The sequence below is a fragment of the Sphaerodactylus townsendi genome, linkage group LG06, assembly GCF_021028975.2.
Source record: "Sphaerodactylus townsendi isolate TG3544 linkage group LG06, MPM_Stown_v2.3, whole genome shotgun sequence".
Classification (NCBI taxonomy): domain Eukaryota; kingdom Metazoa; phylum Chordata; class Lepidosauria; order Squamata; family Sphaerodactylidae; genus Sphaerodactylus; species Sphaerodactylus townsendi.
The window spans coordinates 21,248,928-21,263,442 of record NC_059430.1 but is presented as its reverse complement, the minus strand read 5'-3'; the positions used below and the strand labels follow the sequence as shown (position 1 = coordinate 21,263,442).

General features: G+C 77.9%; 1 protein-coding gene across 1 annotated transcript in view; it reads left to right on the top strand.

The window, feature by feature from the left end:
* Positions 1 to 14,515, top strand: part of LOC125435316 (solute carrier organic anion transporter family member 1A2-like) — a 75,293-nt gene that overhangs the window by 31,383 nt on the left and 29,395 nt on the right. Inside the window, exons 13-14 of the mRNA XM_048501505.1 lie at positions 1,595 to 1,659; positions 3,195 to 3,312. Of these exons, the coding sequence (XP_048357462.1) occupies positions 1,595 to 1,659; positions 3,195 to 3,312 (183 nt within the window). The remainder of the gene's footprint in view (positions 1 to 1,594; positions 1,660 to 3,194; positions 3,313 to 14,515) is intronic.

Sequence of the window (14,515 nt, the reverse complement as noted above, 5' to 3'; positions counted from 1 at the left end):
ACTCCCAAGAGATCCCCAGCCACCACCTGGAAGTTGGCAACCTTATTAGAGACAAGATTTTCTCCTTCCTTTTTTTTAAAAATGAGATTTTTATTATGAAGACTTAAAAGAATTACAAACATAAGAATGAAAAAGAAGAAATTTGTAACTTTGGGCATGGGGTGGTTTTTTTATTGCCTTCTCCAGTCATCCATCCTGTACCCCAGCAAGCTTAATAACGTATACAATATTAGTCCTTAATTGTTATTATTGATAATCATCACAGTTTTCTCTTTAAATCTTACACTCCTACGCAGTGGCGTAGGAGGTTAGGAGCTTGTGTATCTAATCTGGAGGAACCGGGTTTGATTCCCAACTCTGCCGCCTGGGCTGTGGAGGCTTATCTGGGGAATTCACATTAGCCTGTATACTCCTACACACGCCAGCTGGGTGACCTTGGGCTAGTCACAGCTTCTCGGAGTTCTCTCAGCCCCACCTACTTCACAGGGTGTTTGTTGTGAGGGGGGAAGGGCAAGGAGATTGTAACCCCCTTTGAGTCTCCTGCAGGAGAGAAAGGGGGGATATAAATCCAAACTACTCCTCCTCCTCCTCCTCCTCGTCTTCTCCTTCTTCTCCTTCTTCTTCTTCTTCTTCTCCTTCTTCTCCTTCTTCTTCTTCTTCTTCTTCTTCTGTTTTGATGATCTTCTGTAAATTCACAAGTCATCAGCTAATTTCCCCCCCATTATACCCAAAAAGCCTATCAAGGGTTTCCAATTATCTAAACATGTAGATAAGTTATTTTCTCTGAGCAAAGAAATAAATCTGGCCATGTCAGCCAGCTCTAACAACTTCACCAGCCGTTCTTCTATTTTAGCCATTTTTGCACATATAATATTCTTGCTGCTGTTGTCATATAAAAAACAAAGTTCCATGTTTTCTTTTCAGGTATTTGTCCATAAGTCCCGAAAGAAAAGCTTCTGGTTTCATGTATATATTATTATTTAAAATCTTTCCAACCGTCAAGTGTATTAATCTCTAAAATGTCCATCATAAGTCCATCATAAACAATAATAGGTCCCTTCATAGTAATCATATTTCTGTCACTTATTTGAATCATTTATAATGTACGATGTGTAATGTATCAAAAGGCAATCAAAAGAAAATTATGCTGGAAAGAGATGTCCATGAGAATACAGGTGCTCATGAGGATGCAGGTTTATCTGAGTAAATCAGAGCCAGTGTGATGTAGTGGTTAAGAGCAAGTGTACTCTAATCTAAAGAACCGGGTTTGATTCCTCACTCTGCCATATGAGCGGGGGAGTCTTACCTGATGAACCAGATTTGTTTGTACACTCCCACATTCCTGCTGGGTGACCTTGAGCTAGTCACAGTTCTCTCAGAACTCCCTCAGCTCTATGTACCTCACAAGATGTCTGTTGTGAAAGGAAGGGAAAGGATCTCATAAGCCATTTTGAGTCTCCTTACAGGAGAGAAGGCGGGGGGTATAAATCCAAACTCTTCTAATTGGAAGCGTTCAACAGCAATCAGGTGCCAAGAGCCAAGGGAAACAAGGGCTTTGATTATTGGTTTAATATAAAATGTTCTTATTACCCAGATCTTTAAAGCCTGAGGAGAAATCGTTTGGGGTGGGTCTCCACGCCATGGCAGAAAGAGTGCTCGGTAAGTTACATCACTTCAAAGTGAATTCCAGTACGAAAGAGAAATAATACTTTTTCCTTGTTCTCTTCAGGGCTGACTATGAGAAAAGGCTGAGGGACTTGGGAATGTTCACTCTGGAGAAGAGGAGGTTGAGCGGGGATATAATTGCTCTCTTCAAGTATTTTAAGGGCTGTTACTTAAAGGAGGACAGGGAGTGGCTCCTGATAGCCGCAGAGGATATGACTCACAATGATGATGGATTTAAATTATGGGCAGAAAGGTATCTGGATATTAGGGGGAAAAAATTACAGTAAGAGTTCAGCAGTGCAACTGGCTGCCTAAAGAGTTGGTGAGCTCCCTTTCTCTGGCAGTCTCCAAAGATTAGTTGGATGAACACTTGTCAGAGATGCCTTAGACCAGGGGTCTGCAACCTGCGGCCAATTGGACCCAAGAGGCCAACTTCTTGGGTCCAATTGGCCATGGTGGCAGGGCTGATGGGAATTGTAGTCCATGACCATCTGGAGAGCCATAGGTTGCAGACCCCTGCCTTAGACTGATCATGCATTGAACAAGGGGTTGGACTAGATGTGGCCCCTTCCAGCTCTATGGTTCTGCGATTCTAAGGGCCTGTATGGCCTGTTCCAGCTGTATGATTCTATGACCCCAGAAGTAGTTTCTTACATTAAGTGTAAGGATTCTTCTGAACTCTTTGCCATCAGAATTTCTTCCTACAGAGCTGCAAATTATCTCATCTTGTTTCCGAAGTGGAACTGATGCATGAGGAACCCTCCTTCTTCCCATTTTTTATTTGTTTTTGGTACAAAATACCACTTACCAACTTCCAGTAGATGACTCCCACCAATCTTTCCCAGCATCTGTCGCTGCTCCAAGGAGCAGTAGAAGCAATTAAGGAACCCAAAATGGCATTGTGTGATGCCCCAGCATCATTTCTGTCCAAAAGAAACAGTATTGTAACTGTAGTCTAGGAATCACACACACATCTCTATGGTAAAAACTATAGAGATTGGTGGGATTCCTAGAGAGTCGCTGCAAAGCAATGACATCACTGCTGCTTTTTCCGCCAGAAGTGATGTAGGATAATGTGATGTCATTTCCACCTCTTTTCCCAACCAGACCTGCCTGCTGATTGGCAATGACTGGATAATTTAAACACCGTGTGTGTAGAGTTTGCTGCATTTTTAGTTCTGTAATTTCAGAGGCACCTTTCTCTCTCTTTGCACTCATTTAATGTTTCAAGCCCTGATAAAAAGCCCTCAATGTGATTTTTATTTTTATACTAAGCATGTGCCTGTGTGAATGAGGCCAACTTCTTGGGTCCAAATTCACTCCACGGAAACTACGCACAACAGAGATCTTCTCTTCCAGCACCCGGCATAGGAGTCTGCTGTGGGGAGAGGAAGGGAAAGGAGTTTGTAAGCCCCTTTGAGCCTCCTCACAGGGAATATGCAGTTCCAAGGACTTTGGCATTGATTATCTCAGGCAGCAGAACACAGTGTTACAAAAATCACTAAAGCCATCCCTTCTGTCCCATACAGCTGGAATCCCGTCACCCATTTATTTTGGAGCTATGATAGATACCACCTGCTTGAAATGGGGAACCAAGAGCTGTGGAGGAGAAGGGGCATGCCGAATGTATGACTCAGACGCATACAGGTATCGCTGTTCTACTACTTCCTCGATTGCTTTAAAAAAAATTTGATTCTATAGAGCAAAGGTTCCCAAGCCTTTTGATCCTGTGAGCACCTTTGAACTTCTGACACTGGGTGGTGGGTGCATCCACAAAATGGCTGCAGGACTAAGCAGGAATACGAATAGGAAATGGCTGCCCCGGGAGGCAGAGTCAGCCATAGGCTTGCCAACCTCCATGTGGGGCCTGGAGGTCTCCTGGAATTACAAATAGAATGAATCCAAGGCAGGCATGGTGCACCAAAGCAGGTTCGGACACCCCATGGTTTGGAAGAAAAGGTCATGGTTTACCCAAATTGGGAAGATCCGCACTTTCTCCCATCAAAAGCATAGCGGTGCTAGGAGTGTTGTATAAATGAAAATCACCAATACACAATATTATAAAAATGAGGAATGTATTTCTTCTGCATATCAGGTACGAGCATAGCACTTGGGACTTCAGCATGAAGCTCAGAATAAAGATATCCATTAGTTTATATACCCTCCCCTTTTTTTAGGCCATAGGAGAAATAATAAATGCCAGTCAAAAATAGACGGTATCCAGGCATTCCAAGATGATGTGGTTGGGTGTGGGGGAGTACACGTCACATAAGAATTATGTACAAGCCCCTTGTCCTGTCACAAAGAACATTGGGCCCCGTCAGGTCACCATGAGGGATAAACTCTGACAGTAGGGTGTCATGAATGTTTAGCTATTAAGGGTGGTCTAGCTAGGCCAGTGGTGGCGAACCTTTGGCACTCCAGATGTTATGGACTACAATTCCCATCAGCCCCTGCCAGCATGGCCAATTGGCCATGCTGGCAGGGGCTGCCCCCCACCCCCCCCCCCCCCCACCCCCCCCCCCCCCCACCCCCCCCCCCCCCCACCCCCCCCCCCCCCCACCCCCCCCCCCCCCCACCCCCCCCCCCCCCCACCCCCCCCCCCCCCCACCCCCCCCCCCCCCCACCCCCCCCCCCCCCCACCCCCCCCCCCCCCCACCCCCCCCCCCCCCCACCCCCCCCCCCCCCCACCCCCCCCCCCCCCCACCCCCCCCCCCCCCCACCCCCCCCCCCCCCCACCCCCCCCCCCCCCCACCCCCCCCCCCCCCCACCCCCCCCCCCCCCCACCCCCCCCCCCCCCCACCCCCCCCCCCCCCCACCCCCCCCCCCCCCCACCCCCCCCCCCCCCCACCCCCCCCCCCCCCCACCCCCCCCCCCCCCCACCCCCCCCCCCCCCCACCCCCCCCCCCCCCCACCCCCCCCCCCCCCCACCCCCCCCCCCCCCCACCCCCCCCCCCCCCCACCCCCCCCCCCCCCCACCCCCCCCCCCCCCCACCCCCCCCCCCCCCCACCCCCCCCCCCCCCCACCCCCCCCCCCCCCCACCCCCCCCCCCCCCCACCCCCCCCCCCCCCCACCCCCCCCCCCCCCCACCCCCCCCCCCCCCCACCCCCCCCCCCCCCCACCCCCCCCCCCCCCCACCCCCCCCCCCCCCCACCCCCCCCCCCCCCCACCCCCCCCCCCCCCCACCCCCCCCCCCCCCCACCCCCCCCCCCCCCCACCCCCCCCCCCCCCCACCCCCCCCCCCCCCCACCCCCCCCCCCCCCCACCCCCCCCCCCCCCCACCCCCCCCCCCCCCCACCCCCCCCCCCCCCCACCCCCCCCCCCCCCCACCCCCCCCCCCCCCCACCCCCCCCCCCCCCCACCCCCCCCCCCCCCCACCCCCCCCCCCCCCCACCCCCCCCCCCCCCCACCCCCCCCCCCCCCCACCCCCCCCCCCCCCCACCCCCCCCCCCCCCCACCCCCCCCCCCCCCCACCCCCCCCCCCCCCCACCCCCCCCCCCCCCCACCCCCCCCCCCCCCCACCCCCCCCCCCCCCCACCCCCCCCCCCCCCCACCCCCCCCCCCCCCCACCCCCCCCCCCCCCCACCCCCCCCCCCCCCCACCCCCCCCCCCCCCCACCCCCCCCCCCCCCCACCCCCCCCCCCCCCCACCCCCCCCCCCCCCCACCCCCCCCCCCCCCCACCCCCCCCCCCCCCCACCCCCCCCCCCCCCCACCCCCCCCCCCCCCCACCCCCCCCCCCCCCCACCCCCCCCCCCCCCCACCCCCCCCCCCCCCCACCCCCCCCCCCCCCCACCCCCCCCCCCCCCCACCCCCCCCCCCCCCCACCCCCCCCCCCCCCCACCCCCCCCCCCCCCCACCCCCCCCCCCCCCCACCCCCCCCCCCCCCCACCCCCCCCCCCCCCCACCCCCCCCCCCCCCCACCCCCCCCCCCCCCCACCCCCCCCCCCCCCCACCCCCCCCCCCCCCCACCCCCCCCCCCCCCCACCCCCCCCCCCCCCCACCCCCCCCCCCCCCCACCCCCCCCCCCCCCCACCCCCCCCCCCCCCCACCCCCCCCCCCCCCCACCCCCCCCCCCCCCCACCCCCCCCCCCCCCCACCCCCCCCCCCCCCCACCCCCCCCCCCCCCCACCCCCCCCCCCCCCCACCCCCCCCCCCCCCCACCCCCCCCCCCCCCCACCCCCCCCCCCCCCCACCCCCCCCCCCCCCCACCCCCCCCCCCCCCCACCCCCCCCCCCCCCCACCCCCCCCCCCCCCCACCCCCCCCCCCCCCCACCCCCCCCCCCCCCCACCCCCCCCCCCCCCCACCCCCCCCCCCCCCCACCCCCCCCCCCCCCCACCCCCCCCCCCCCCCACCCCCCCCCCCCCCCACCCCCCCCCCCCCCCACCCCCCCCCCCCCCCACCCCCCCCCCCCCCCACCCCCCCCCCCCCCCACCCCCCCCCCCCCCCACCCCCCCCCCCCCCCACCCCCCCCCCCCCCCACCCCCCCCCCCCCCCACCCCCCCCCCCCCCCACCCCCCCCCCCCCCCACCCCCCCCCCCCCCCACCCCCCCCCCCCCCCACCCCCCCCCCCCCCCACCCCCCCCCCCCCCCACCCCCCCCCCCCCCCACCCCCCCCCCCCCCCACCCCCCCCCCCCCCCACCCCCCCCCCCCCCCACCCCCCCCCCCCCCCACCCCCCCCCCCCCCCACCCCCCCCCCCCCCCACCCCCCCCCCCCCCCACCCCCCCCCCCCCCCACCCCCCCCCCCCCCCACCCCCCCCCCCCCCCACCCCCCCCCCCCCCCACCCCCCCCCCCCCCCACCCCCCCCCCCCCCCACCCCCCCCCCCCCCCACCCCCCCCCCCCCCCACCCCCCCCCCCCCCCACCCCCCCCCCCCCCCACCCCCCCCCCCCCCCACCCCCCCCCCCCCCCACCCCCCCCCCCCCCCACCCCCCCCCCCCCCCACCCCCCCCCCCCCCCACCCCCCCCCCCCCCCACCCCCCCCCCCCCCCACCCCCCCCCCCCCCCACCCCCCCCCCCCCCCACCCCCCCCCCCCCCCACCCCCCCCCCCCCCCACCCCCCCCCCCCCCCACCCCCCCCCCCCCCCACCCCCCCCCCCCCCCACCCCCCCCCCCCCCCACCCCCCCCCCCCCCCACCCCCCCCCCCCCCCACCCCCCCCCCCCCCCACCCCCCCCCCCCCCCACCCCCCCCCCCCCCCACCCCCCCCCCCCCCCACCCCCCCCCCCCCCCACCCCCCCCCCCCCCCACCCCCCCCCCCCCCCACCCCCCCCCCCCCCCACCCCCCCCCCCCCCCACCCCCCCCCCCCCCCACCCCCCCCCCCCCCCACCCCCCCCCCCCCCCACCCCCCCCCCCCCCCACCCCCCCCCCCCCCCACCCCCCCCCCCCCCCACCCCCCCCCCCCCCCACCCCCCCCCCCCCCCACCCCCCCCCCCCCCCACCCCCCCCCCCCCCCACCCCCCCCCCCCCCCACCCCCCCCCCCCCCCACCCCCCCCCCCCCCCACCCCCCCCCCCCCCCACCCCCCCCCCCCCCCACCCCCCCCCCCCCCCACCCCCCCCCCCCCCCACCCCCCCCCCCCCCCACCCCCCCCCCCCCCCACCCCCCCCCCCCCCCACCCCCCCCCCCCCCCACCCCCCCCCCCCCCCACCCCCCCCCCCCCCCACCCCCCCCCCCCCCCACCCCCCCCCCCCCCCACCCCCCCCCCCCCCCACCCCCCCCCCCCCCCACCCCCCCCCCCCCCCACCCCCCCCCCCCCCCACCCCCCCCCCCCCCCACCCCCCCCCCCCCCCACCCCCCCCCCCCCCCACCCCCCCCCCCCCCCACCCCCCCCCCCCCCCACCCCCCCCCCCCCCCACCCCCCCCCCCCCCCACCCCCCCCCCCCCCCACCCCCCCCCCCCCCCACCCCCCCCCCCCCCCACCCCCCCCCCCCCCCACCCCCCCCCCCCCCCACCCCCCCCCCCCCCCACCCCCCCCCCCCCCCACCCCCCCCCCCCCCCACCCCCCCCCCCCCCCACCCCCCCCCCCCCCCACCCCCCCCCCCCCCCACCCCCCCCCCCCCCCACCCCCCCCCCCCCCCACCCCCCCCCCCCCCCACCCCCCCCCCCCCCCACCCCCCCCCCCCCCCACCCCCCCCCCCCCCCACCCCCCCCCCCCCCCACCCCCCCCCCCCCCCACCCCCCCCCCCCCCCACCCCCCCCCCCCCCCACCCCCCCCCCCCCCCACCCCCCCCCCCCCCCACCCCCCCCCCCCCCCACCCCCCCCCCCCCCCACCCCCCCCCCCCCCCACCCCCCCCCCCCCCCACCCCCCCCCCCCCCCACCCCCCCCCCCCCCCACCCCCCCCCCCCCCCACCCCCCCCCCCCCCCACCCCCCCCCCCCCCCACCCCCCCCCCCCCCCACCCCCCCCCCCCCCCACCCCCCCCCCCCCCCACCCCCCCCCCCCCCCACCCCCCCCCCCCCCCACCCCCCCCCCCCCCCACCCCCCCCCCCCCCCACCCCCCCCCCCCCCCACCCCCCCCCCCCCCCACCCCCCCCCCCCCCCACCCCCCCCCCCCCCCACCCCCCCCCCCCCCCACCCCCCCCCCCCCCCACCCCCCCCCCCCCCCACCCCCCCCCCCCCCCACCCCCCCCCCCCCCCACCCCCCCCCCCCCCCACCCCCCCCCCCCCCCACCCCCCCCCCCCCCCACCCCCCCCCCCCCCCACCCCCCCCCCCCCCCACCCCCCCCCCCCCCCACCCCCCCCCCCCCCCACCCCCCCCCCCCCCCACCCCCCCCCCCCCCCACCCCCCCCCCCCCCCACCCCCCCCCCCCCCCACCCCCCCCCCCCCCCACCCCCCCCCCCCCCCACCCCCCCCCCCCCCCACCCCCCCCCCCCCCCACCCCCCCCCCCCCCCACCCCCCCCCCCCCCCACCCCCCCCCCCCCCCACCCCCCCCCCCCCCCACCCCCCCCCCCCCCCACCCCCCCCCCCCCCCACCCCCCCCCCCCCCCACCCCCCCCCCCCCCCACCCCCCCCCCCCCCCACCCCCCCCCCCCCCCACCCCCCCCCCCCCCCACCCCCCCCCCCCCCCACCCCCCCCCCCCCCCACCCCCCCCCCCCCCCACCCCCCCCCCCCCCCACCCCCCCCCCCCCCCACCCCCCCCCCCCCCCACCCCCCCCCCCCCCCACCCCCCCCCCCCCCCACCCCCCCCCCCCCCCACCCCCCCCCCCCCCCACCCCCCCCCCCCCCCACCCCCCCCCCCCCCCACCCCCCCCCCCCCCCACCCCCCCCCCCCCCCACCCCCCCCCCCCCCCACCCCCCCCCCCCCCCACCCCCCCCCCCCCCCACCCCCCCCCCCCCCCACCCCCCCCCCCCCCCACCCCCCCCCCCCCCCACCCCCCCCCCCCCCCACCCCCCCCCCCCCCCACCCCCCCCCCCCCCCACCCCCCCCCCCCCCCACCCCCCCCCCCCCCCACCCCCCCCCCCCCCCACCCCCCCCCCCCCCCACCCCCCCCCCCCCCCACCCCCCCCCCCCCCCACCCCCCCCCCCCCCCACCCCCCCCCCCCCCCACCCCCCCCCCCCCCCACCCCCCCCCCCCCCCACCCCCCCCCCCCCCCACCCCCCCCCCCCCCCACCCCCCCCCCCCCCCACCCCCCCCCCCCCCCACCCCCCCCCCCCCCCACCCCCCCCCCCCCCCACCCCCCCCCCCCCCCACCCCCCCCCCCCCCCACCCCCCCCCCCCCCCACCCCCCCCCCCCCCCACCCCCCCCCCCCCCCACCCCCCCCCCCCCCCACCCCCCCCCCCCCCCACCCCCCCCCCCCCCCACCCCCCCCCCCCCCCACCCCCCCCCCCCCCCACCCCCCCCCCCCCCCACCCCCCCCCCCCCCCACCCCCCCCCCCCCCCACCCCCCCCCCCCCCCACCCCCCCCCCCCCCCACCCCCCCCCCCCCCCACCCCCCCCCCCCCCCACCCCCCCCCCCCCCCACCCCCCCCCCCCCCCACCCCCCCCCCCCCCCACCCCCCCCCCCCCCCACCCCCCCCCCCCCCCACCCCCCCCCCCCCCCACCCCCCCCCCCCCCCACCCCCCCCCCCCCCCACCCCCCCCCCCCCCCACCCCCCCCCCCCCCCACCCCCCCCCCCCCCCACCCCCCCCCCCCCCCACCCCCCCCCCCCCCCACCCCCCCCCCCCCCCACCCCCCCCCCCCCCCACCCCCCCCCCCCCCCACCCCCCCCCCCCCCCACCCCCCCCCCCCCCCACCCCCCCCCCCCCCCACCCCCCCCCCCCCCCACCCCCCCCCCCCCCCACCCCCCCCCCCCCCCACCCCCCCCCCCCCCCACCCCCCCCCCCCCCCACCCCCCCCCCCCCCCACCCCCCCCCCCCCCCACCCCCCCCCCCCCCCACCCCCCCCCCCCCCCACCCCCCCCCCCCCCCACCCCCCCCCCCCCCCACCCCCCCCCCCCCCCACCCCCCCCCCCCCCCACCCCCCCCCCCCCCCACCCCCCCCCCCCCCCACCCCCCCCCCCCCCCACCCCCCCCCCCCCCCACCCCCCCCCCCCCCCACCCCCCCCCCCCCCCACCCCCCCCCCCCCCCACCCCCCCCCCCCCCCACCCCCCCCCCCCCCCACCCCCCCCCCCCCCCACCCCCCCCCCCCCCCACCCCCCCCCCCCCCCACCCCCCCCCCCCCCCACCCCCCCCCCCCCCCACCCCCCCCCCCCCCCACCCCCCCCCCCCCCCACCCCCCCCCCCCCCCACCCCCCCCCCCCCCCACCCCCCCCCCCCCCCACCCCCCCCCCCCCCCACCCCCCCCCCCCCCCACCCCCCCCCCCCCCCACCCCCCCCCCCCCCCACCCCCCCCCCCCCCCACCCCCCCCCCCCCCCACCCCCCCCCCCCCCCACCCCCCCCCCCCCCCACCCCCCCCCCCCCCCACCCCCCCCCCCCCCCACCCCCCCCCCCCCCCACCCCCCCCCCCCCCCACCCCCCCCCCCCCCCACCCCCCCCCCCCCCCACCCCCCCCCCCCCCCACCCCCCCCCCCCCCCACCCCCCCCCCCCCCCACCCCCCCCCCCCCCCACCCCCCCCCCCCCCCACCCCCCCCCCCCCCCACCCCCCCCCCCCCCCACCCCCCCCCCCCCCCACCCCCCCCCCCCCCCACCCCCCCCCCCCCCCACCCCCCCCCCCCCCCACCCCCCCCCCCCCCCACCCCCCCCCCCCCCCACCCCCCCCCCCCCCCACCCCCCCCCCCCCCCACCCCCCCCCCCCCCCACCCCCCCCCCCCCCCACCCCCCCCCCCCCCCACCCCCCCCCCCCCCCACCCCCCCCCCCCCCCACCCCCCCCCCCCCCCACCCCCCCCCCCCCCCACCCCCCCCCCCCCCCACCCCCCCCCCCCCCCACCCCCCCCCCCCCCCACCCCCCCCCCCCCCCACCCCCCCCCCCCCCCACCCCCCCCCCCCCCCACCCCCCCCCCCCCCCACCCCCCCCCCCCCCCACCCCCCCCCCCCCCCACCCCCCCCCCCCCCCACCCCCCCCCCCCCCCACCCCCCCCCCCCCCCACCCCCCCCCCCCCCCACCCCCCCCCCCCCCCACCCCCCCCCCCCCCCACCCCCCCCCCCCCCCACCCCCCCCCCCCCCCACCCCCCCCCCCCCCCACCCCCCCCCCCCCCCACCCCCCCCCCCCCCCACCCCCCCCCCCCCCCACCCCCCCCCCCCCCCACCCCCCCCCCCCCCCACCCCCCCCCCCCCCCACCCCCCCCCCCCCCCACCCCCCCCCCCCCCCACCCCCCCCCCCCCCCACCCCCCCCCCCCCCCACCCCCCCCCCCCCCCACCCCCCCCCCCCCCCACCCCCCCCCCCCCCCACCCCCCCCCCCCCCCACCCCCCCCCCCCCCCACCCCCCCCCCCCCCCACCCCCCCCCCCCCCCACCCCCCCCCCCCCCCACCCCCCCCCCCCCCCACCCCCCCCCCCCCCCACCCCCCCCCCCCCCCACCCCCCCCCCCCCCCACCCCCCCCCCCCCCCACCCCCCCCCCCCCCCACCCCCCCCCCCCCCCACCCCCCCCCCCCCCCACCCCCCCCCCCCCCCACCCCCCCCCCCCCCCACCCCCCCCCCCCCCCACCCCCCCCCCCCCCCACCCCCCCCCCCCCCCACCCCCCCCCCCCCCCACCCCCCCCCCCCCCCACCCCCCCCCCCCCCCACCCCCCCCCCCCCCCACCCCCCCCCCCCCCCACCCCCCCCCCCCCCCACCCCCCCCCCCCCCCACCCCCCCCCCCCCCCACCCCCCCCCCCCCCCACCCCCCCCCCCCCCCACCCCCCCCCCCCCCCACCCCCCCCCCCCCCCACCCCCCCCCCCCCCCACCCCCCCCCCCCCCCACCCCCCCCCCCCCCCACCCCCCCCCCCCCCCACCCCCCCCCCCCCCCACCCCCCCCCCCCCCCACCCCCCCCCCCCCCCACCCCCCCCCCCCCCCACCCCCCCCCCCCCCCACCCCCCCCCCCCCCCACCCCCCCCCCCCCCCACCCCCCCCCCCCCCCACCCCCCCCCCCCCCCACCCCCCCCCCCCCCCACCCCCCCCCCCCCCCACCCCCCCCCCCCCCCACCCCCCCCCCCCCCCACCCCCCCCCCCCCCCACCCCCCCCCCCCCCCACCCCCCCCCCCCCCCACCCCCCCCCCCCCCCACCCCCCCCCCCCCCCACCCCCCCCCCCCCCCACCCCCCCCCCCCCCCACCCCCCCCCCCCCCCACCCCCCCCCCCCCCCACCCCCCCCCCCCCCCACCCCCCCCCCCCCCCACCCCCCCCCCCCCCCACCCCCCCCCCCCCCCACCCCCCCCCCCCCCCACCCCCCCCCCCCCCCACCCCCCCCCCCCCCCACCCCCCCCCCCCCCCACCCCCCCCCCCCCCCACCCCCCCCCCCCCCCACCCCCCCCCCCCCCCACCCCCCCCCCCCCCCACCCCCCCCCCCCCCCACCCCCCCCCCCCCCCACCCCCCCCCCCCCCCACCCCCCCCCCCCCCCACCCCCCCCCCCCCCCACCCCCCCCCCCCCCCACCCCCCCCCCCCCCCACCCCCCCCCCCCCCCACCCCCCCCCCCCCCCACCCCCCCCCCCCCCCACCCCCCCCCCCCCCCACCCCCCCCCCCCCCCACCCCCCCCCCCCCCCACCCCCCCCCCCCCCCACCCCCCCCCCCCCCCACCCCCCCCCCCCCCCACCCCCCCCCCCCCCCACCCCCCCCCCCCCCCACCCCCCCCCCCCCCCACCCCCCCCCCCCCCCACCCCCCCCCCCCCCCACCCCCCCCCCCCCCCACCCCCCCCCCCCCCCACCCCCCCCCCCCCCCACCCCCCCCCCCCCCCACCCCCCCCCCCCCCCACCCCCCCCCCCCCCCACCCCCCCCCCCCCCCACCCCCCCCCCCCCCCACCCCCCCCCCCCCCCACCCCCCCCCCCCCCCACCCCCCCCCCCCCCCACCCCCCCCCCCCCCCACCCCCCCCCCCCCCCACCCCCCCCCCCCCCCACCCCCCCCCCCCCCCACCCCCCCCCCCCCCCACCCCCCCCCCCCCCCACCCCCCCCCCCCCCCACCCCCCCCCCCCCCCACCCCCCCCCCCCCCCACCCCCCCCCCCCCCCACCCCCCCCCCCCCCCACCCCCCCCCCCCCCCACCCCCCCCCCCCCCCACCCCCCCCCCCCCCCACCCCCCCCCCCCCCCACCCCCCCCCCCCCCCACCCCCCCCCCCCCCCACCCCCCCCCCCCCCCACCCCCCCCCCCCCCCACCCCCCCCCCCCCCCACCCCCCCCCCCCCCCACCCCCCCCCCCCCCCACCCCCCCCCCCCCCCACCCCCCCCCCCCCCCACCCCCCCCCCCCCCCACCCCCCCCCCCCCCCACCCCCCCCCCCCCCCACCCCCCCCCCCCCCCACCCCCCCCCCCCCCCACCCCCCCCCCCCCCCACCCCCCCCCCCCCCCACCCCCCCCCCCCCCCACCCCCCCCCCCCCCCACCCCCCCCCCCCCCCACCCCCCCCCCCCCCCACCCCCCCCCCCCCCCACCCCCCCCCCCCCCCACCCCCCCCCCCCCCCACCCCCCCCCCCCCCCACCCCCCCCCCCCCCCACCCCCCCCCCCCCCCACCCCCCCCCCCCCCCACCCCCCCCCCCCCCCACCCCCCCCCCCCCCCACCCCCCCCCCCCCCCACCCCCCCCCCCCCCCACCCCCCCCCCCCCCCACCCCCCCCCCCCCCCACCCCCCCCCCCCCCCACCCCCCCCCCCCCCCACCCCCCCCCCCCCCCACCCCCCCCCCCCCCCACCCCCCCCCCCCCCCACCCCCCCCCCCCCCCACCCCCCCCCCCCCCCACCCCCCCCCCCCCCCACCCCCCCCCCCCCCCACCCCCCCCCCCCCCCACCCCCCCCCCCCCCCACCCCCCCCCCCCCCCACCCCCCCCCCCCCCCACCCCCCCCCCCCCCCACCCCCCCCCCCCCCCACCCCCCCCCCCCTCCACCCCCCCCCCCCCCCACCCCCCCCCATCCTCTTCTCTGCTGGTTCCAGAGACTAACTGAAAAGATTTAAAAATCTGTCATTCAAAATCATCCAGGAGAATTTTAACTGTCTCCAAAGAAGTCTTTCAGATTCCTAATCATGATTTCTACGCAAAGTAAAGTATACAACAAAATTTCTCACACCAGTAATTAAAACATAACAATTCCAATATATTTATTACAATATAAATAACAATGCAATATTTACCCAATTCAATCAAACATGATGGACTGCGCTGACTCAGGACACAAAGTCTTTCTCTTGTGCAAATGTGCATGCTTAGCATTTTACTCACTCTCAAGTTATGCCTGTTAGCCTTAATTATCTTCAGCTATTCTACCCTCC